Raw genomic sequence first — 24554 nt, 5'->3', positions numbered from 1 at the left:
ATGAAAGACCTCTCTCTGCTGTTTGGCAGTGATGCCGTCACTCATGTGGTTTCAGAGGACAGTGAGGCCTCTTCGCTCTGGGCGTGGCTGAAAGGTCACTCTCCGTCAGATCCCTCCAAGATGCACGTGTTGGACATCAGCTGGTTCACCGACAGCATGAAAGAGAGGAGACCTGTTGCTGTGGAAACCAAACACCTCATCCAGGTTTGTTCTCTTGACAAAAGCTCGAATTTCTGCTGATTTATAGGTAGATTTATAACTGATTTATAGGAACAGTCGTCATATTATAATAGGACAAAATCAGGAACACTGTTGTTCGTTTGTGAGATGACGATAATAAAAACATCGGTTTGACTTCTCACACATTGGGGAAAAAGTTATATCAAAACCTTTTTTCTTTTTAATGATTGTGATTTCTATTTTAACCACAAGATGTCAGTAATTGTAAGACATCGCCAATCTATTATTGTTTTTTTAAATTATTATTAGTATTTGTGAACTTCTTTCCTCACTATGAAAATGTATAAAAATAATGTTCCCTGAGGTGGAGGTTTTAAAACGTACCCCGTTCGACTCCACTGCTCGTTTTGTCCCACTTTGCCTGGCTGATAGGAAACCCTCATCCACATTGCGTGGGAGTGTTAAATGAACCCATCAGCCGGATGTCTAACAAAGACACATACATCCTCTCACAGATGCACACATATTTTCCCCTGTGAATGGCAGTGCTTGGTAGCATATGGGTGCAGAATAAAGAAACATGTTCTCTCCTTCCATTTCCACTCTGGAAAGAAAAACATTCAAGTTTGCCACTATGCCAGGCAACAAATAGGATTATTTTTGATCAGCCTGCAGTAACAGTGACTATGAAATTATGTGTGCCCCAGTGGGGAAAACCTTTTCTGCATTCTGTGGCATTGTTTCTGCATGACCAAGTTGTACACCAGTGGCATGCCTCTATTTGGTTGCATCATTAGCAGGCAGGGCCAATAATACCATGCTGACATTTATTGACCCATCTCCCTAGGTAACCAATGTCTATTTTGTGGTTGTGTTTCTCTATGAAGCTAAAGGAGTGAAGTGCAGTGGCATTTATGCAGCCACACTTCCACTGTGTGGTTTCTTTATGAGTTTGTTTATGTCAGAGCTATTTAAGGAGCTACAAAAAGGATTCCCAGTGGGCACACATGCCTTCTATCATGAGAAGGATTGCAGAGAGGCTGTTTGTCCAGATTAAATGGAAATGTGTGAATGAACAAACTTCTGAAACACAGAAGCAGGTGAGCTCTGCATCTCAGGGGAATGTGTGGGCTTAAGGCCAAGCAGCTTCTCACAATAGGTGGAACCCCGCTGACATTTGCCCTGTCCAGTGACCCGATAGGTTTTCATTAAGTCAGTCCTCTGCCTGGCTGACAGACAATAATATGAGCCTGGAGTGTCTCTGCAGTTTAGATAGGAGCACAGGAGGTCTACGAACTCTTGCTCCACCTTTTAATCTCAGCAAAGTGAGGACTCTGTGAGTCGACATTAGCTTTAGTCCCAGATTCTGAAAGTGGTCTCCCTTAGAGGTCTGTTATGTTCATCACAGATGCATTTCAACTATCAGGGAGACAGAATGTAAAGAAATTCCATTGGAAATCACATTGAACAATTTTTAGGGAACTCATTTGTATAACAGGGGAAATAATAAGTATTTGGTCAATAAAAAAGCTCCCTCAAATCCTCTTCCTCCCTTTGACTGGCTGTTCCACGACCACCTCTCATTACCATGGGGGGGGGGGGTTTGAGCATTCAGCAGCTCTACCCCACAACTCTGCAACTCCCTCCCCTCTGATCTACAAAATATGGACTCACTCTCTCAGTTTTCCAAACATCTCTAAACTCACCTTTTTCGTCATAGATTCAGCTCACAATATTTAAGCTGCTATTTTGTATTTTATTGTTGTATTTTTATGTTTTTACATACTTTTGTACTGTGAGGTGACCTTGAGTGTCCAGAAAGGCGCCATATAAATACAATTTATTATTATTATTATTATTATTATAAACAGTTCAAACAGGTGACATTAGTACAGGTAACCAGTGGAGGACAGAAAACACAGGACTGGCAAGCGTACCACTCTCATGGGTGCACACTTTAAATGAAATCCTCTTCAGATATTGGGTTAGCTTTGTTCACCTTTGTTCACAGCTTTACTTTTCTAACTACTCATAAAACGGCATTGCCTCCTAGTGGCGAGCTAAGCAACTGGAGCATTTTTAGTTTTTACAACTTGCCCAATTGGCGACTGCCAAATAATATACCCTGTGATTATAAAGCGCTTTGGGCCTTCAAAGAAGGTAGAAAAGTGCTATATAAGTATACGCCATTTACCATTCACCCCCCTCTTTATATTTAATTTGCCCCCCAAAAGGTGGAGAGGAAGTCCAAATGAGGAAGATAAATATTTCCTCATCCACTTGTTGAATTAATCTTCACTTTCCCTTTTTTTTTTAAATAAGTGAAAGTGCAACACCAAAAAGATCTGTAGGTATGTTTACTTTAGCCCAAAAAAAGTACAGTTATGGACTTCAGAGCCGGATGAGCGTGAATTGGAGGAAGCAGGATAGAAACGGATGAGGAAAGTCTCCTAAGGAGGACTCTGTCATGCATCTGTGGAGTTTCATGGACTGTTTAAGTTCTATTTCAACTCTTTAGCAATATTAATTTGTTAAGCATGTATTAAAAGAAAATAAACCAGCGTTTATTGAGTGAAGAGGCGAATTACAGGAAGCAAATTGGATGATGGCAAGTGGATTTGTAAAGCCATGGATAAAGTGGTGTAATAGACATGGATGCCACCAGACTGTGAGATGAGTGTCATTAGCCTGTTTCCTTGGAAACACAAAGATATAAAAATAACTTCTGAGGCCAATGGCTGCATTTTTAAGTAATTTAATTTGAACTTGTGGCTTCGACACACCAGACATGGCTTAGCACACACATTAAAGCACGCCTGTCAAAAACGAAGGTTAGGAAATCCATCAGTGTGTGTGTGTTTGTGAGTAAGTCTGTGGTTATTTTTGCACACAGGATGTCTTGCCGGAAGTCTCTACACCCCCATCGGTGGTCGCAGTTTCTCAGTACGCGTGCCAGAGACGGACGACAACAGAGAATCACAACAAGACTCTCACAGTAAGAAACTGCTCCTCTAACCTGGCTGGATATCCCGCTGCGCCACCAGAGGCTGCCTCTCTTACGTCGCTGTTTACAAATCTCCCTAATCAGTTCTGCTCTAATTGGATCGCAGGCTGGCCTCACCCAGCACCGCCCTGACACCCTCAAAAAACACATTAACCTGCAAATGAGGAGCATCTGCAGCGGTGGCACGTTTGAGGCACAACAGCTGACATGTTCATGATCCTTGGCACGGGGGCGGGCACAGACACGCCCCGGGGCCCAGCTGTGGATGCGACACTCCTCACAAGCAATGATAGATCTGTCTCTCTGCCATCTGCTGATTGCTGTGTGAGGGAGGCGTGGACAAAGTCAGGGGCTGAGGAAAGGGTCGCTCAGGTTCCCCCACAGAATGCCAATGAGGGCAATCGTTAGAGGTGTTGAGGAGAGTGAGAAGACGATGAAAGAACATTGCGCCGAAGATGACGAGAGGTGCAGACAGCTCCAGTCAAAGCTGTTAGAGCTCTGCAATATCATCCCTGACGCCTTCAGATAACATGTTTTAGTCGTCTGCAAAGCAAAACATCAAATCCTGCAATACTGAACTAATGCAGACTTTCTCTTCATATACCTGGAGCACAAAAACTTTCTTTCCTCCATGTTTGAAAGTGACCAAGACTACAGATGACATTTGGATAAATGGTTGGTGTGACTTCTTAGCTTTGATGGGGCCGTTCTGAAGGAAGTTCCTTTCCTCAGTGTAGGCAATAAGCCATACTGCTGTAAAGTAAAAGCTTTGCAACCACTTGTCAGTCAAATTACTATTTTGGTTTTGATTTTTCAGGTCCAAAAATACAAAAAATGAGACAGGAGGTGTGTAAATTCACCTCCTGAGCAATATATGGTTCCGGGATGGATCCACAGCAGAAAATGTTTTAGGAAAGGTCATCTAGTCCTCTGGACATCTGGATTTCTAAGTTCAAGACGTTTCATCTCTCATCCAAATTGAGAAAGGCTCTTGGATGACAGACACAGCTTGAAAAAAAAACCTTCTCTGCTCCTGTTCATGTAGAAAAACAACCATGTGATGCTGTGCTGTGTTTTAACCCCCCCAACACCATGTGTGTGTGTGTGTTTCATGGGAATCTGGACTGAGGAGTTTGCCAGCCATATTAAACATAACCTATAAGAACCTGAGTAGAACCTGTTTCATTAGGAGTCTGTCCCTCTGCGCCGCACATAATGTTTTTAATCTATGCACGCTGCTCTTCTCGGCTCCATAATCTTGCACACGCACAGTGGAGCGCTCACAGCTGCACACATGGAGTCTGTTTGCATGGGCAGTCAGGTGCAAATGTGCAGGCTCCCATTGGTCTCACCTGGGGAGAGCTGCTGTTTAATTGTTATCCCTGATTTCTTTCCACAGCATTAACTCCTTAATTAGCAATCCCACTAAGTTTCTCCATCCCAATGATTAGCTCATTATCTCCACATAAAGCCACAACGAAGGAGACTTTCCCATTAGGGTGAAAGGTTGTTCCAGCTGTGGACCACAGAAAACAACAGGTACATGCCTTCATTCAAGCAGAACAGCCATTACTGCAGTTGTCTAAGTCAGTCAGGATAGATATACCGTATGTTGCTTCACTCAGTTGTAGACAAAGTCCCTGTGAGAGCCAGGTAGCAGCAGATAGAGCAAACGATACGGTGGAGAGGTTGCACTAATGAGGAACAAGCAGCTGATCTATAATGGTGTGACAATTGATCTGTGCTGCTGTGGAATGCTGTTATCCATGCGAAAACGTCTATTTAAAAATAAGCTTTCATCTGACTCAAACCCCAAAACTCCATAAGTTAGTTTATGTGTTTCTGCCAGTAATTATACACTTCAACAGAAGATCTTAAGATGCATTTTATCCATTTCTCTGCTTTCTTTCAAATATTTTCACCTTTTGTGGATGTAAGTGAAGATCAAACCTCTACTTCAATGCTGCAAATACAAACATGTGCGTAATCCAATCTAATGCTTGTTCCCAGGGGACATTTTGCTTAATTAAGGCTTGATTTTTCCTCAAATAAAAGAGAATCAGGTTACATTTCTGTCAGTTAGTGGACTGTGACCCTCAGCTATCTTCCAAGACCGTCTCGGCATGTTCCTTCATTCACTTTGAAAAAAATCAGTTTTTACAAGTAAAAGACATTGAAAACATAAAGCTGTGTCCACATGATTTATGAGTACAGCTTAGTACAGACACACGAGTCATGACGTGTGCTGAGGGTTACCACTAATGTTACATACAGCTGTAAATGCAAGTAAAGGTAGAGCAAAAGCTTTAGAAGAACATAAAAGCTTAAAAAATGAACAATGACCTCAATTGCAACATTAGGCCAACTTCAGTTTTGGTCATCGACCAAGAAACAAAAAAAGCTTTGGTCGTTGACGGAGCAGGTAGCTCTAGAAAATGTGCATCCTTGAGTATGAGAACTCCTCCTGTTCTTTGTCTTGTTTCTCTTTGACCTTTTTTTGTCCATCTCTGTGGCGTTTTGGCATGTGACAATGAACTTGTCCACCAAAGGCAATGACTAAACAAGTTTCCACCTTGGTGACCACATCATCTTGTGTTCCCTTTTTTTATTTGGTCATTTCTAGACCTATATTAAAATATGGGTATTAGAATCTCACGGTATGACTGATTTGAAAAATATTTTACAAAGTAGATTCTGCCCCTCCCTCCCCCCACCTGATTACTTCATTTGGAGAGACCCACAGTTGAACTGATTCCCTTTTTCTTCACACACCTATTGGCACTAACTTAGCCAACAGGATTGCGTGCAGCTGCAGGGTGCGCCACTTCGCAGGTTTCAGGCAATTCCAATCACCGGTTGGAACAGATAAAAGAAAACCCTAGCTGCGCAGAAATGTCTTTTTTTGCCAGCGCACACCCTTTGATCTGCTGCCACGGGCAGCCGCCCATACTGCCCGTACCTAAAACTGCTACTGCACGGAGACATGATTACTGATGTTGTGTAGAACTCTACAAAACAAATAACCTGATCTCTCAACATTATCCGTGTCGTCATCCATCCATCCATTTTCTTAACCCTTCAGGGTCACAGGGCTGCCTAACCCAGCTACTGTTGGATAAAGGATTTCCCCTACCTTGGTTGCCAGTCTGTCGCAGGGCCACACCACACACCCATACACACTCACACCTAAGGACAATTTGGAGTAATCAACCTAAGAAACATGTTTTGGACTGTGGGACAAAGGTGGAGTCCCCGGAGAAAACCCACATAATCTCGGGGAGAACATGCAAACTCTAAACAGAAAGGCCCCAGCTGGGATTTGAACTGGGACGCTAACTGCTGTACCACTGTGTAACCGTTTTTCATTGTAAATGAGCTAAACAGTCAATGCTCCCATGTAAGCAAATGTCTCACACGGTGGAAGGGTAAAGTTTATGGACACATTTTTGGACAAGTGTCCAGCGGTAAACTTGCTCCATGTCAATCAGGATTCAGAGCACAAATCCAGTGCAGTGTTAACATCACATTACAGTTTGGGCAACAGATACAAACTATACCAACAGATTGGTATGGAAAAGATGAGTTATTAGGATACAGATTTATTCACCAGGAAACAAGAAAACAACTATTTCAATCAGCCATTGAAAGTCTAGCCTACCCAGAATCCCTTTTGTTGAAAGAAGCATCTAAAGCATCATTGCTGTTTGGAAGAACAAACGCTTTCTTCAAAGACTCTCCATAACATGAACTATGGAGCTTTTTAGGAGAGCTAATTAACATGTTTGTTTGCCGTATTTGAAAGCTGCTTGTGTGATGTAGATGAGCTACAGGCGAGTCATTTGGAAGGAATTTGGCTAAAACAGTTTAATTCTCACACACCCTTCCTGTTGTGGAAAAAGCCTGATCTTTTGAATTTTTGAGTCTTCCTTGAAAGCAGACACAAAGTCAGTCAAATCAAAGCAGCAGCAGTTTTTTCCCCACTTGTTTGCTGCTTAAAGAGCATCTACTGGAACAGTGTCCAGGTTAGAGGACGTGCTAAAACAATCCCCAGTTTAACCACTCCAGTGTCCTTTGTCTGTAAATCCAGAAATCCCTAAACACTGAATGCCATTCCAGAGCAGAAGTTTTTTTTAGAAAGAGCTTCAAAGAAATCTGTCTTGGGGCTTTGTCCTTTTAGAACCAGAAAATGTTCAACCCCATTAACCCTTGCTATCTTAGATGACCCCACCCTTCCATTGACGTGTTCTCCCTACCATGACAAAGGTGAATAAAGGTGGAAAGATTTCATGTAATCCATGGACACCAGTGAAGATCACAAATCATTGAAGAAAAAAGGTTCAGAGCACTGTCTAGTGGGTCTAGATGACCCAACTCCCAATGTTAAAGTGCCTAGGATATTACAAGGGTTAAAGATCATTTTTACAACAATTTTCAACTCTGAGTTTAGAATAGATCAGACCCACAGGATCAGCTTCTGGACAAATATGTGTGGAGAAATGTTGATTGAGCTGAAAAAACCTCCAGCAATTCTGCTGCTGCCAATTCTCAGACTTGTTCAGTAAGTGACTAATCAGGAATTTTACAACTCACATTCAAGATTTTCAAAAGGTAAAATTTTTAAAATGAATATTTTATTCATGAATGTTTTCAGTTTGTTCTGTTTTAAACTGTGAGTTTGGCACAAAGTTTCATTCAATCTACAATTATTATAAAACGTTATTTTCCATCTTTGACATTGTTTCTTTTTACATGAGTGTGCCACCTGTGATCAATGACTTCTGCGTTTACTTGCCTTTGAGGGGGTGTGGCTTCACCAAAACACATGAAGTTGCAAACTCTTCAATGAGGAATTGTGGATAAATGCCTAATTTCTTTTATTTAAGACTTTGGGAACCTTTTTACATGTTTTAAATTTGACTTTTGTAATTCCAACACCTTTAAGGATCCTTACTTGTCTATTAATGTCATGAAAATATTTGGGACGTATAATTCTGCTCTCATGTGCTCCTTCCATGTTTTTCTTCTCAAAGTCTTGTAGTGATACTGTAACGGCTCAAACCATCTGGTGAAAACTGCTTTGCAGCAGCAGTCCATTCACACAGATCTGCTAGCACATCTGGGGGGCGGGGGTTCAGTGTTCCCTGTGGTTCTGGTTCTTGCCTCCAACTACCAGTCCTCTTCAGAATTCAACAAACAGTGTGTGTGTGTGTGTGTGTGGGGGGGGAGGGGGGGGGGGTCTGGTGGATCCATGTTTACCATGCATGTCAGGGATCCCCACTTTTCTTGGGTGGGGTGAGAGGTCCTGCGTCCTTCTCAGCTGGATTTCCCGCAATGTGGGTGGTTGCCTTGAGTGTGGGTCGGGTCTCCATTGGGGGGCCCTGGTTTGAGCTCGAGGTTGGGAGGATACTTAGTGGTGGGGGGGGGCTGTTCTCTGGCTGGGCTGGGGCTCAGCTCTCCAAGCCCCTCTGCCCCCCCTGCTCTGTGGTGTTGTAGGCTGACGTTGGGTTGCCCGGCAGATTCCCTCGTTCTGGTATACCGCGCTGGTGTCTGGGGGGCCCTGTCTACCACTGCTGCTTGGCGTGAGGTGACCGGGCACTCCCCCTCTTTTGTTTCTGCAACATCATAGAACACAGACACTCACCTGACATAATGATATGCTTGACCTGTGTGCGTTTGTGTATTTAACCCTTGTGCTATCCTAGACACTTTAACATTGGGAGTTGGGTCATCTACACCCACTAGACAGTGCTCTGAACCTTTTTTCTTCAATGATTTGTGATCTTCACTGGTGTCCATGGATTACATGAAATCTTTCCACCTTTATCCACCTTTGTCATGGTAGGGAGAACACGTCAAAGTAAGGGTGGGGTCATCTAAGATAGCACAAGGGTTAAGCTTATGCGTGTGAGCTGTAGTTGGATTGTTTGGTTGTTGACATGAATGTGTGTAAAGAATTTTGGAGCTAACAGGTATGTGTCATGGTTTGGGTTTCTTTGTATTGGTCTTTGGTTTCTATCTTGTTCTGTCATGTTTGAGTTCTGTTTCCTGTTTTATTTTGAAAGGTTTCCTGTTTTTCATGCTTTTGAGTTTTACTACCCTGGTCCCAATCTCTTCTGATCATGTTTACCTGTGTCTTGTCATTCCTGTTTGTATATAAGGATATATATAATGTATATGTCTTTCATGAAACGATGCAGTTTTTGTAAAACAAAGCCAAAGGTTTTTTTTGTTAATCTTTTTCATTTAATTCCCACAGAAAATCAACAAATTCTGAAAGAAGACATTTAAAGTAAAAAAATGTCTTAACATTGAAAGCGGCTGTGGACGCCTGATTAGCTCGATGGTTTTGACGTTTTTTTTGCAAAACTGCAGTTACAGTCTCTGAGAGATCACAGGAGCAGATAGAGGAAGAGATGATTTAAGCCAGCAGAAATGAAGAAGAGTGCTCGATGGAGCGGAACCTACTGATGCAGGAGGAGGAAGAGGGTGGTGCAGATCAGTGTCAGGATCTAGAAGAGACCATCGTCCCTGCAACAGCACCCCAGCGAGGTGTCAATCACTACCGGCAACAAGCAGCCCTTCCCTCCGCAGCCATGCTCTTTTGATTTATTCATCCCTGCTCTCTGTTTATTCCTCCCCTCTTCACTCTCCTAACAATCCCCCCTGCTTTTTATGTGCAGTGCTTCCCCAGCTTCACACTCTTGCTGTCATAATGACCAGGAAACCCACACCCTGCTCAGGCACACATCCTTGTTTCCTCCCCAGACTCCGGCTGTCATTGTTTCGCTACAAACTTGAAGAGCAGAAGTTGACGTTTGTGTCTTAGCAGATTGATGTGCATCTTGACTTTCCTTTTCTCTAATGGCAACGCTTACATATGAAGGATGTCCACACACAGATGAGGGGGGCATTGATAACAGGATGTCATGGAAGGGGGGAGCAGGAAGGACACTCAAACCCATCAAACTGATCCACTCCTTCAGCAGCTTCAGGTCAGAAGAAACCCAAAAGACCAAACTGCCAAGTTTTCAAAGTTATTTATTTATTTTAGGAAAGTTAATCCTTTCATCCTCTAAGACCTTCAACAATTTCAGGAGGCTTGTGACAAAATGAGCGTGATTATTCCTCATCACGTGTAAAACTAAAAATGCTCTCATTCATCTGATAGAAGAAGGATTAAAGCCACCCCCAAGATGTTAATCATGTAAAACTCCTCTCAGCAGGTTCTTTGACCTCCTTTCATGCTTTCCTTTTGCACTTGCAGCGAGCCAGGCTGCTGTGAGAACATGACTCGCAGGCGTGTCCATGATATCCGGTGGCGGGGGGTAAATCGGCGTGATATACATCAACGTCACCGTGCACCCAGCCCCCCGTGCTTGCTTCAACTCCTCATTAATTAGATGAAAGTGTTTGCAGGGTGGATATTTCAGCCTGCAGCAGGGTCTGCATACAGCTGCCACAACAACGTGAGAGTAGGCACACTGTGTGTGTATATGTGTGTGCGCGTGAACATGCATTCCCCTATATGAGGTCTTAATGTCCTGTTTTCCACTAGTTAGATAATTAAATGTGATGCTTGGGTAGTTTTTATTGTTTTACTAATTTCAGAAAGTTTTCTAAGTCAAAGGTTATCTCAACACAGCGAGTCTCTGCACTAATGTCTACATCTACTGTAGATGTCTACAGGACACTCTATTTGTTGATCTATTATTCCTGTACCAACAGTGTTCTGGAAGATATCTGCATATAGAGGTCTGCTGCACATGTACCGGTGGTCCTCTAGTCTTTGGGTGTTTTTAGATGTCTACTGATGAGAACTTCTGCACTTTTACATCCGTCCATTTTCAGAACCTACTGAATTCCATTTGGGTTCACAGGTTTGCTGGTTCCAACCCGCTACTGTAGAAGGTGGAGTACACCCTAACCAGGTCACACACTCACACTTTGGAGACAGCAGTTAATTAGTGAACAAGGATATTGAACTGTGGGAGGGAGCAGGCAGACTATCCAGGCCTGTAGAGGGAGAACATGCACAAGGTTGAATCTGTTGTCACAACAGAGTCTAGTTGCTGTTCAGAGGCAAAAGATCTTACAATATAGACTTGCATTTACATGTATAGATGAGAAAAAAGTGCATATTACACCAATGTTGTCATGATAGTGAAAGGAGAAAAAGGATGATGGCACAAAGTCATACTGATAGAAACACGATTGATTTGGGTTTTTTATGTTTAACATCTTGTAAGTGTCTAAAAAAGTTCTCTAATAGACTTCTAGAGGTATCCAAAGATTAGATGATTAGTTGTCTACAGGTAGATGTGTAGGAGACCTCTATATGTAAAACAGCATTGGTAGACATCTAATAGTGTAACAAAATAGAGTTGTTTGAGATGACCAATAGACATCTGATGACCAATAGACATCTACAATGTAGATGTCTATTGGTCATCTATGTCTATTAGATTAGTGTTTTCCAACGGCACACTAGTGTGCCGTGGGAGATGGTCAGGTGTGCCGTGGGAAATTACCCATTTTCACTGATCTAAAAACATTTTACATTTCCAGGATATCAGCTCTGTGTTCATCCAAACAGGCCCTGATAAAACACTGAGTAGTTAGGAATATGAAAGATCATAAAATACTTTTTTCTTTGTGTTTATTTGGTTCTATTAAAGACACTTTGATAACAATGACGGTACCGCGATTTAGCCGCAGCTTCAGCTGTTTTAGGAAAAGTCCCGCCCCTTCAACTGTCTCCACCAATCATTCTTGGAGGTTTAATCATACGTCATCAGTCTGACCAATCAGAAGTGGTTAAAGTCTTCGCTTCCTTGTTCCGATTCTGCTCATAGAGTCTCTCAGTTCTAACAAAAATACCAGCTAAAGCTCGTCTTTAGCGGTGTAGCTTTCCACAGAATCCGGTGTCAGACCGTGGAACAAGTGAACAAAACAATGAAGCTCAGAGAAGAGAGTCTGTCTGCCATCACTACATCTCCCATGATGCATTGTGTTAAAGTGACAGCATCTGAGCGTACAAAGAGTCTTCTCTTTTTAACGCCTTGAAATCTTCTTGATGAAATCAGAGGTCAACAGTTTAGTTCTCCTTCAAGGTTTGTGTTCATTAACAGCCAAACATCCCAGAGTTTGGTCCAAGTAATCTTTCTAACTAAAACACTTTTCTAATAATGTCTGGAATATTTTACATGTTAAACTTAAGAAGAAGTAATAACAACATTTAAGAAACAGGATTAAGGTGAAGTGGACAACAGACACAATTAAACTACATTGAAACAATTTAATCATCTAAAATGAAATAAAACATTTTTGTTAAAGTTTTCAAAGACTTCATCTTTGATTAAGACAAAAGAAAAACTAATAAAACTTCAACATGTTCACTTTTTGTGTAGCTACAGTAAACATCAATATAATGTTAGTTTTTTGTGCAAAATTTATCAAACATTGTGATCATGTAATTGTTCAAAATTACAGTTGCATTTACACCAACATTGAAATAAATATTTAAATAAATAAATAAATGACTATTTAGAAAGAATATATTTGTTTTTTGTGAGGTTACATCAAAATTGCAATTTAATAAACTGAAGGGTAAAACAACTACCAGGGTAAAATTTCAAAGAATTTAGTTGAAACTTAACTTTTATTACAACTTTAAGAAAAAAACAGCTGTAACTTCCAGTTTTTTCTGCCAAAATTAACACAAAATTGCCTTTGAGATTGCAGAGGGACTGTAGATCAATACAGACTATAGAGTTTCTCCTTTTTTAATTTTTGGATGTTGGTGTGCTGTGGGATTTTTGTCAAGGAGATAGTGTACCACCTTATCTGCAAAAACAGAGTGTATCATTAGCTATGACTTCTGTAGTGAATGTCTTAAAGTAAAACCCAGTTCATTCAGGAATTATTACATCTCCACACTAGAACCTGTTGTTGACCCACAACTTCAGACGGAGCAGGAAATATTCTCTGGATGTTTTAAATGAGGAAGGTTTGGCACATATAGTTGGATATTTTGGATGTTGAGAGCGTCCGAACACATCTCTGCATCCTTATGGCATGCTGCTCCCTGAACACTCACAGCTGAAGTTTGCCCTTTAACTTCTGCACTAGCTGGCTTGCTTTTCCTGTTTGCCACATGCTGTGAGAGCAATCCTGCTGTGTGTGTGGAGGGTTGTTTCCCTTCCATGCGTGACAGTAAACGGGTCAGTGAATCTCGAGTGAGCCGGCCCACAGTCTGCTGCTCACTGACCTGAGGCTGCATGTCTACAGGACTGCGGGTGGTGCAGTGACCTCAAACCGCAGCTTGGCTGCAGAAGAAGAAATGAAGGAGTAAAAGTGTTGGAGTCTAGCTCTGTTAGCACTGAGCTGCATTTCTTTGTGGCCTTGATTTAGCAGTTCTAACTCATCTTGCCGCTTTCACTTTTTGCCATTGGGGGTCCATACAGACAGGCTGGAGTTTCAGCTGAATGCCATTTGCTCGTGATACAATTTATTCTTTTGTTAATAGTGGATTGGATGAGGTAGCATACATACAGCCTGTCTGCAAGGAAAGTGGTTCACTGTGAGTTAATACATTTGCTACATTAGCTTGTTAGTGACCCTGAATTAAGGAAGCACTGAGGCGATCTAAAGGCTTGTGGTTGGGCATCAAGAATAGAATGTGGTTTGACGTGTTTCCAGTTCTTAACATAAATTCTGGAACAGATTTTTAAATATCAGACCAAAAGAAAAAATAAGGCCACAAATGAAGTCAACTGCTGCAGAAAGGTTTACGGTTAGTAGCTTTATAGTGAGAGGTTTGAATTCCAGCTGGGTTCTTTCTGTGTGGAGTTGGCATGTTCTCCTGGTTCATGTGTGGGTTTTCTCCAGCTTCCACCCACTGTCCAAAAACACGTTTTTTTTGGACCACCTTTGGCTGCCAGACAGTAACTGGGATAGGCTCCAGCATCCCAGGGATCCTGAACAGGACATTTATAAGTTAAATGAATCGGAATATTTGACTCTTTGCAGGATTTTCTCCAAAGTACTCCAATGTTATATTTATTTATATGCTGAGTGGGACAACTTGAATTGTAATGTCCCCTGAACTGTTTTTTTTGCTAAACAAACTATTTTATCTATTTCTGTCATTCGTATTTTTTTCCTTCAAGTAATATTTTTACAAATGTAGGACCTTTCGCAAATCTAGGAAGTAATTTTACGATCCTTGTCAAACCAATACTTTAACATCTAAAAGCCTGGAACTAAAACTAAATGTTTGTTTAAGACAAAAGTACAACTAAAAGACAGAAAAAGTGGAATGTGATTAAGTCTTATATATTATTGTTTTTGATATCAAGTATTTCAGGACTTTATTGTTTAGATGAGTTTTTGAATGGGAATGAATATTTTACTTAGAAGTTGCTAATGTTCTGCTTTGTTCTATGTTTATCCAAAAAAAACATTTAGAAAAGATAACTTCATATTTCACATAGTTGATTTTTCATGATATAGATAACCTTTCATTTCATGAAGTTAAAAAATAGAAATTTAAAAATAAATGAATATATGAATGTAAATATTTGAAAAATGAAGGGTGCACCAACAAAACATTGATGTAGGTTGTAATGAAGAGCTGTTCAGAGGCTTATGTTTCTGCCTCAGTGAGGTACAGATGGGTAAAGAAAGATCAGGCAGGTCAAGTCTGTGCTGACAGAGCAAATTGAAGATGAGCTCCCAGATTCCTTCAGGTTCCCAGGCTGGATAAAATTAGCACATCAGACCTTCATCAGATTAGCAGAGCCTGGATCACAGATCAGGCAGTTTAATCATTAGCCTGTTGTCAAACTTTATCAGCAAAAAGACTGAGCTCTGAAGTCAATAACCAAAGCTGAAGCTCCAAATCCTTTTAATTTTGGGTGTGAAAATATTTTTTTTAACCCAAAGTGATCGTGACATTTAACTGGGATTTAACTCATGAAAGTAAATCCAACATTTAGCAATTTTTAAATAATGATTTTAAATAATTATAGAAAAAATATTTTACCCCATTATTGTTTCTTTTGTGTGTATGTGTGTGTGTGTGTGTGGGGGGGGGGGACTCGTGGTATTTGCTGTTCCTAGCACTGCGCTTTTCTACTACACAAGTAATCCATTTATGTACGGTACATATATTTAGCCATTCGGGGTGAGTCCCATCTCTTAGCAGCTGGTTCATTTGTGCTGCCAGGCGCTCATGGAGTGCGGTGAGCTTCTTTAGCCAGAAGAATTGTTTCATGTCAGGGCCGGGTGCTGTCCAGTTTTTCATACCTGAGTGAGACTCTTTCTTAGATGTCTGCCACTGTGATGGTTACTGGATTCTATACTGGATCATCTGAATGACAGACACTCTCTACTTCTGTCACTCTGTGACCCAGTTTGGTGACATGCTGTCCCGCATTTTCCCGGCCCTCCACATAGTGACATCTGCATCTAACGCTCTGTATCTTTTATTTATTAATCTGTAAAATAAGGAGCTCAGAGACACGTTTGGGTGTAGAGGACCGCTGCAGCCTTTATTCTCCTTTTCATTCAAACACCTAGAAGTTAATTTGTCACCTTACGTCATGAACCTGTCATCCGAACACCAATGTAAAAGTAAACAGTAGCTGGGTTTACATGGACAAAAGTAATCTGAAAGAATGCCTGATCGCAAGACAAATGCGTCATGTAAACACGGTATACTCTGCCCCGATCAGACTCGTTCGGATCAAAATTTCTTTCCGATCCAGATAGGTGGGTTATGCCGATTGTTGATCCGATTGTTGTGCAAGTAAACGGTTCATTCCGATCGTGTGTCACTAATGCTCTGGTTTACGTCATGCATAGACGGTGCGGTGCTCCGGAGAAGGCTTTGGAGCGCATACTGGACTGACCGGCTGCTCTGCGGACGCCCGGTGCGAAGCGCGGACGCCTCTGTGCTCCGCCCTCGCCCCGCGGGCTCCTTGCCTCTCCCTTCCCATCTTCGCCGACACCCCTCGAGAGGGGGGCGCCGGGAAGGAGCGCTTCGTGCTCCCTGACGTCCGGACCCTGCGCGGTCTCTGAGCAGAGCAGACGGACTTAAAGTTTTGTGTTTGAGGGGAGGGGAGGATGCTTTGTTACTTATGGGAAGCTTCGGACTGCCACCTGTCCCACAGCTCTATGTGAAAAAGCAGCCAAATTCAGGAGAACCGGTGTGAGCTTTTCAAAGCAGGAATGCTGCTCAGTTCTCAGAAACCATTCAAACAATCACTTGGATTTGTGTTTCCAGTCGTGTCCCGACAAAATAAAGGCTGATGTTATTCCCACATAGTTACGTGCAGCCAAGATTCAGTTTGTAGCATTGACCGCATGGATTTATGCTCATCCAGGCTAAATGTTGTTAGCGCGTGTTATTAGCCTTCACCTAACCGTTCTTCTGGCTTCGTTCTGCCACAAAAAAGCACCGACCACACAGATTAAAATTAAAATGATGAGTGAACAGGCGCTTCATAATAACCATAACAATAATAAAAGAATGTTTAGGAGATCATCTAGTACATTACGCATACATATGTAGCAGCTCGACTTGTTTACATCGGGATTCGTTTCCTCTTCCGGTATTTTAAACAGAACTGCGTATGTGCGACTGATTTATTCCGACCAAAAGTGCTGCGCATGTAAACGTTTGTTGTAATCGGAAAAAGTTTTTCTGGGCTCATGTACACGGTTGGATTCTAATCCGACCATTGATCCGATCAAGATATTTTGCCCATGTAACCCCGGCTAGTGTTAGTTACGCCCCCTCCTCCAGATGAAACCTCCCATTTCAACATAAAACTATACAGATGAATGAAAATAGTCTGTTATATTAGCATTAGAACATTGAAAATGCCAAAAAGTGCTCCTCCTCCTCAGACGGAAGCTTCACACAGACGTAGAGATCTGGTCTTTAATGGAGGAAGAAAGGACTCAAGTGGACAGCTGCAGGGACACCGATGGCTTCATTGGGCTGCAGAGATCCTGGAAACCACCCATCAATAAATAAAACATTAATAAATTGTAAATCAAACAAATGAGCTACAAACATTACGAACGTTATCAATAAACATTCAGCTCACCTGTTCAACTATGTTTAGTCGGTCTGCTCTGCTGCTGCGCGGCGTTCCCCTGCTGCTCTGCATGCTCACTTCCACTTTAATCTCGTAAAATTACGAGTTTTTTTCCGTACTCTTGCTTACGGAAGAGGATTAGGGCCATGGAGAAAGAAAAAAAAAATCTGACTTTTTTTCTCAGAATTCTAAAACGCCGTCGCACCGAATAGTTTGAAACTGAATTTGTTTTTTTCCGCTGGTAGGGAAAACAAAGTCCTCATTTCCGTTGTGCTGACGCTGCGGTTATGTCGTAGTGTTGCGGGTAATTTCGTTGTGCCTCGGACAATGCTGTTGCGTTTTTTCTTTTGTATGTAGTGTGAGCCCTCTCGGCCACCGTAGATTCAACTTGATGTTGGTTTGGACTACGCCCACTGGTCACATCATTAACACATCACAGGCCAAAGCTGACTCCCTGATTGTTTGATGTGATGCACCTTCTTTGCCAAAAGTTCTGAATTTTTAACTCTTGATGTGCCGTGACGCCCAAAACGAGTCTCAGGACCTGTGAGTGATCTGTACATTGACTTAACTTGGGAACTGGACAGCCCTGATACGCAAATCGCATTAAGGAAGAACGAGGCTTTAAATCAGGGGTCTCAAACTCAATTTACCTATTGATTAAAAAAAAGGCTACTGGCGCATACATTACAAAACAATCAAATAATTATAAAAGATGTAATGACACAGTTCATAATAAGAGGGAGAGGCACATTAAAACTAAATTGAATGTTAAGGATATCTCCAGCTTCCTGTTCTCCTTCAGTCTAGCTGCAGCTTTGCATTTTTATTGACAATCTTTTTAACCTGGGTTAAATTTGAAATCAAGCAAGTGTTTGTATAATACTTTTCTATTTTCTGTTGTTTAGTCTTGATTTAAGGCTAATCAATATCCTGTGAAGTCAGCAACAGAGAGATTCACGCTCTAGTACTCAGGACTGGTCACCATGCTGTTGTTTTTTTTTTAACCAAAAAATGGATGTTACTGTTAAAACATTTAAAAGCACTGCAGCTCCCTGGGGAGCCCATTTCAGAGGGGAAAATGGGAGTTTGCTGTCTGGCACATGTAGCATTTAATGCTCCTGCTTAGCCATCCAGAAAGCAAAGCAACCTGCAGACAGTCCTGTGCAGATGACAGGCGACAGACATGCAGGGTGGAGCGGGAAAATGAAGCGAGCTTCCACCTTTGCCAGGTTTTATCTGAGGGTCACAGTGTCTCACAGGGGAGACAGCTGACACTTTGGCTTGACCTCCTTTTCTTCTATTATCTCACCACATTCACTTTTAAATTTTTTAATGTTTCAGTCAATAAGTGTAAACATTTATTACATTGCAGGAAATATACTGGATGTCAGGCCTTTTCCTAAAGTATGTCCTTGCTGATGACTTCCTGCAGGATGCCTTTGAGGTGCTGGCTGAGAACTATGAATTCAACGAGATGGAGGGCCAATGCCTGGCCTTCAGGAGAGCTGCTTCAGTGCTGAAGAGTCTGTCATGGCAGGTGCGCTCCTCACATCAAGTACACGACCTGCCCTGCCTGGGAGAAACCATGGAGGAGTTGGTTGAGGTGAGGCTGGGATTCTGCATTTAGACAAAATGTACGCAATATAGCCGTCGCTCCAGCAATCACACAACAGAAGTTAGACCCTACCATCAGACTGACACAGTCTGCATCTACTCATTTGACCATGAAACTCCCATATGCACATTTTCATGCTCTGTAAGGAAATATCCTGTAACCCTTGTGCTAGGCACTTTAACATTGGGAGTTGGGTCATCTAGACCCACTAGACAGTGCTCTGAACCTTTTTTCTTCAATGATTTGTGATCTTCACTGGTGTCCATGGATTACATGAAATCTTTCCACCTTTATCCACCTTTGTCATGGTAGGGAGAACACGTCAATGGAAGGGGGGGGGGGTCATCTAAGACAGCACAAGGGTTAAAGTAGAAATTAATCTGAGAAAAAGAAAACTGTTGTGTGGTGATTACAGATGAATACTAACTATCAGTAATCCAAAATAATCATAGATGAAATGTGGGAATAGAAATAATCTTTCAAATGGATCTATTAGAAAATTCTTGTGTTTAACACAGAATCCCCCATATCAAGTTGAGAAAAAAAGTTTATGTTTTTCACTGCACTAGAAAAACAGCTCCCCTTACGCTAAGTACCAGCCTTGGAAACGCATTTAAGCATTTAAGCGACCACTGTAACCGCTCATAAATGCATGTTTCGGGTTTTCCCGTTAACTCTCTGAGCACGTTTTTACGACCATTTTTGGGCTCTATGTACAAAATGGATGTCCATTTATCGCTCATCGAAATTTAAACCAGATTGAACTTTGACCAATCAGGGACTTGGATTTGGTAGTGGAGAATGGATGGTATCCTTTTTATTCATGGAGGTGCACACGGTTTAAAAAATTGATCATGGAGGAGAAATCAATAATTGTGATTTGTGTCGGGCTGGAATTCAATGACACCAAGTCTTTCAGATATCAGAATAGAGCTGGGAAAGAAAAAACCTGGAGCAAGATTCATGAGATTTGCACCGCTTTGACATTTAACACCAAGTAGGTACATGCACTAGTATCTGGTAGCGACAGTGCAGTGTATTGTAATGTTAATTACTCACAAAAAGAAAACCCCACAGCAGTATTTTATTTCTTTCACACATTTCTGAGTATTCCTCTAAAAACCTGCGCTCTGACCACCGGCCCCTCCCAACCCACAAAAATGAGCAGGTCCTCACATTGTGCCATCACAAAGGGAAGAACATCCCCTTCCAGGAAGAGTCTGCATGCCAGCGATTATCGTCCAAACGCTTTCATTTTCTACGCACAACATCCATCTTTGCAAAGGTTAAGATGTTGTTTGTTTTCGTGGGTGAAACGCAGGCGCGCTGCCGAAGCCGAGTCTAGGTCGACGTCATGAAATGGGCGGCACCCACAAGGAGTGAAAGGCGGAGCCTCAGAGGTTAAGTCATCTCACTTCTGGTTAGGAAAATGAACTGTGAAAATAAGTAATATTGTGTGCCAAAGGTAATATATCATTATATACATGGATGTAGTTTACTATGAAAGACTTAAGAAAAGCAGGATATAGACCCTTTAAAAATAAGCTGAAAAATCTACCAATGGGGTAAAAAAAATGGTCTTACCAAGAATTCTTATTTTAATAAAAAGATTCTAGTCGCTAAGACATGTTTTCCCAAACTATTTTGCTATTAGTTTTTCTTGAAACAAAGCTTCTTTTTCTTACGATTCTGTTTTTGCAGTATGTCTGTTGACAGCCTGACTCTTCTAAAAGAACCAGCTAAAGTTGGTGTCTGAAGCTTTATAAAGCAGAGGTGAGATGAGGATGAAAAGAGTGTTGGGTAGAATTAAAAGTTCCCATGATGAATAGAAAAAAGGAATGAGAAGGGTTTTATACAGTCAAACTATCAAGGTCAGATTCATGCTGTGAATCCTGTAAAAGGTTATTCAGGTCAATCTGATGTGAATACATGTTTTTAAAAGAAAAAAAATCCTTTAAAGCCTTTAGTGAAGCATTAAAACAGTAAAGAACTTTTAGTCAGTTTGTTAGAAAAGAGTTGTTTTTGAATTTAAAGTGGAGCATTTCTCTGTCTAAAGTCTCTGCACAATGGTGGACATCAGACAAATGCATCCTGTCACTGAGGAACGGAAAAGTCTCGCTGGGTCACGTCATCCGCTCAGCCTCCCAGTCAAACTCAGGTCAGAAATCATGGCAGCCACAGAGAGAGTCTGGAAAAATGTTTTTACTGAGAGACTGCCAAACCTGCTGCAGAGAAAGGTGAGCTTTAAATGCAACTTTCAGATGCCATAAACCCAGAAAACATGCGGCGGCAGATCTGAGAGCAAGTCTAAATCTGTCAGATCTGCCACAGCAGAGGCGCTCTCATTAGGCAAAGTCACATAAAAGTCCCTGGGAGACCAAATTAGAATGCCTGTGAATGACCTCTTCTCACCCAGCGGGGAGGGTTTGCTCACAATAAGAAAAAGACTCACAAAAAAGGAGAAAAAAAACCCCAAACGCCTGAAGAACAGCAATGTGCCACTGTCACCCAAAGTCAGTAGAAGGTATAAATCCGCTAACACGACAGTCTGGAAGCACCGAGGCGGAGAGGGGGATAAATGCTGTTTTCTGTAGACGAGAAGGATATGTGTTGCATTTAAAGAAGTGTGTCTCTCCCTGTGCAGGGAGTGTGGTGAAGCATTATCCTTGTGTTTGAGGTCTGCCTTAGCTGAGGGGGGGGTGAAAGGCAGAGGTGGGTGGGTGGATGAACTGAAAGTCCGACCTCCAGATCAATGCTTCTTCCTCCATGCTAGCTGTCATCCGGCATGCTAAGGCTGCGCATGCACACGGACCTTTTACAACAGACGTGTTTCCAACACCTCTGCAGTTTCTCCAGCCAGAAAAGTGCCGCCTCATTCTGCACAGTCGGATGTTGGACTGGGAGGAGTGGTTGAGTGCAGCTCTCCTCTTAGTGCAGATGAATGAATGCAAAGTTATTTCATCTCAATTGGTAAAATGTGTTAAAGCATTCCCCTGGGCTTTTTGTGGCCACCATTAAACTGGTTTTAAGTTCCAAACAACAGTCATTATTTCAGGAAAAGGAAAATGAGCACAAATGAATTGAGAGAGAATGCTTTTCAAATGAGCAGCCGTTTGAGGACAGCAGATGGAAGGAGAAGCATGCTGACATTGGTGATATAGATAGATCTAATGTGCTCTGTCTGTCTTTGTGTTTTGCAGGAGATCCTCCAATATGGTCGATCGTTTGAAGTTGCTAAAATACTCTCAGATGAGAGGTTTCAGACGCTCAAGGTGAGTGCGTGAAAAACAACTCATTTGCCTCTTTTTGTTCAGGAGCTTTGAAACCTGGAAGGCAGATCTGTATTTTCCATGTCTGAAAGATGCAGACCTCTTCAGATGTTCAAGTGCTGATCTGTCATTTCATGTCTTGTGGATCACTGCGTCTTACCAGGGGTTCACAAGCGTGTTCGGGGTTGGACTGAAGACAGCGGAGAAGTGGTACCGGAGGGGGCTGCGCACATTCCCAGATGTTATGGCGGAGCCCAGCATTCGTCTGAACCGAATGCAACAAAGCGGTGCATCCACACCTCTCCACTTCACGAGTTATAGAGATGAGATTTCAGAACAGGAGATAGTTTAAGAGCCATTCCTCCCATTTCCAGGGGGAGTCGTGCCATTTGGGACTCTTAGATGATGCTGAACATTAATCATTTGAAGTAAAAGAACAGAAAATTGTTATAAAAATATAAAAAAGGAAAAAGGAATCCACAGAGACAAAGGCTATATATAATATAACATTAAAGATAACTTCACGGTGGTTTTGCGGCAAAATGTATAGAAGTTTTCATCAGTCAGGCTGTGAAAGCAGCAACTCTGAGAAGTCAATACCTAAGAGTTTGATTTTTTCAACATGCACTTCAAATACATAAAAGTAGATTGAGAGCTATATTTCCCTCGGGACGCTTTATGTTTGTAACTTTGTTGTTTAGTTTATCAGTTTTGTTGATGCTCAAAGAAACCATTTCCACTAAAACAGAAGCTGATATCAGCTTAAGACTCATGAAGCTCATTCATAAAGAAAAGATCAGTTTATATTTCAGAGCCATAACATTAGTGTACATCTGGGGTTGGCAGTGTTGGAATCTAAACAGTCATTGGAAAAACTAAATGAACCTTTGCACTAGAATCCTGAGGATGAACTCAAATTTAACGATTAGTGACTTTCCCAGTCCCAGGAAGTTTTTTTCCACACAACTCTGAATTCACCAAGTCCCAGTTAAAGATCACCTAGATCAGTGGTCCCGAACTCCACGGCCGTGGAGCAGTTCTGGACCGTGGGTCACTTGGTACTGGTCTCGTTCTGCAGGATATGCAGCAAGTTAGTCTCCAAAGGCTACTACTAATTAAGTTGCATACATGGGGGAAAACCAGTTTTTGTGAGGATTTTGTCATTTCATTTTGTAGTACATGTCTGCCACACTTCAGAAGTAAGACTGTCATGACTTGCTAGGCTAGACAGACCCAGACGCTGGAACCCAGAAGGAAGACACAGGTAAGTGATTAGGTAAGTAATGGAGTTTATTGTCTCCGGTATGGTTAGGTTTGAGGCGGAGCTTGATGTGGTATTTGGTTTGCTGCGAGGGTGGAGGTTCAGCGATGGCTCGTGACGTGGCTGGAGGTCTTGTGAAGCTTCATAGGTAGTCTGGAGACTCAGGCGTCCACTCGTGGTTTGGTAATCCTGACGACAAGGCAGAAGGCAAATTAGGCAAAAGCATATACATAGAACTAGAATAACTATAATGATCAGACTAAGCACCATCTGGGGCAACGAACTGGCGATGAATACTGGTTCTGGATCTCCTTATCAAGGTCTGGAGGCATGATGAGTTGAGTGGACAAAGCTGAGTCGAATCAGGAACCAACCAGAGAGGGGAGGGGGAGGAGAGCTGCCAGAGGCACCATGACACAGACGAAACTGAAGTTGGTGTCTGGTTTTTAGCTTCAATTTTACGGCTAAAGGAAAAATCTATTTCACATTTTAAGTGTCTAATCTGGTGCATAAAGACAGTTTAAAGTGGCTGCAGATATGATGAGGATGAACGTTTTCCTCAAAAGTTTAGGTACACCAGAATGAAAATCGAGGCAGATCCGTGAAAATAGTGTCTAACATTATAGTGACCAAATGTGTGTTCATGGATGCAGATAACCCCACATACATGTTAGGGCTCTGAAGATGCCCTGGCTTTGCTTTTTGCACAGTGAAGCTGACTTTGGTAAAAGCATTTTTTTCTGCATCTTTTACTGTTTAAGTTAGTTTTTAAAGAAAATTGCATTCCCTCTTATTTTCAGTCCAGATTCTGCATTTGATCGTAACTAATAAAGACAGGAACGAACACCAAAGATAAAGAGTCGGGCTGCTCATTAGTCTTGCTCCAGTTAAATATTTGCACCCTAGAAATGGATGTGTAGATTCCATACATCAGCCCTTATCACAACAGGACAACCTGCACGATTCATCAAATCCAGTCTCACTTGAAAACATTTTTCTGCATTTGTACGAATCTAAATGAACCGGAAAAAAAAAGCAATAATATTAATTACCCTATTTTCACAACTATAAGGTGCACTTATATTTTCTCCAGACTGTAGGGGGCACCTTCTGATGC

The 24554-nt window shown here is 41.8% G+C and overlaps 1 protein-coding gene across 1 annotated transcript in view; it reads left to right on the top strand.

The window, feature by feature from the left end:
* The window catches only part of dntt (DNA nucleotidylexotransferase), a 169581-nt gene continuing 145027 nt past the window's right edge, over positions 1-24554 (top strand). The window contains exons 1-5 of the mRNA XM_023963474.1: positions 1-204; positions 3074-3175; positions 18725-18895; positions 22108-22179; positions 22340-22463. Coding sequence (XP_023819242.1) covers positions 1-204; positions 3074-3175; positions 18725-18895; positions 22108-22179; positions 22340-22463 — 673 coding nt within the window. The remainder of the gene's footprint in view (positions 205-3073; positions 3176-18724; positions 18896-22107; positions 22180-22339; positions 22464-24554) is intronic.

Source organism: Oryzias latipes, chromosome 15 (assembly GCF_002234675.1).
Source record: "Oryzias latipes chromosome 15, ASM223467v1".
In the NCBI taxonomy this organism is placed as follows: domain Eukaryota; kingdom Metazoa; phylum Chordata; class Actinopteri; order Beloniformes; family Adrianichthyidae; genus Oryzias; species Oryzias latipes.
Note: the sequence above shows the minus strand (reverse complement) of the source record. Positions and strands in the feature narration are given on the sequence as shown.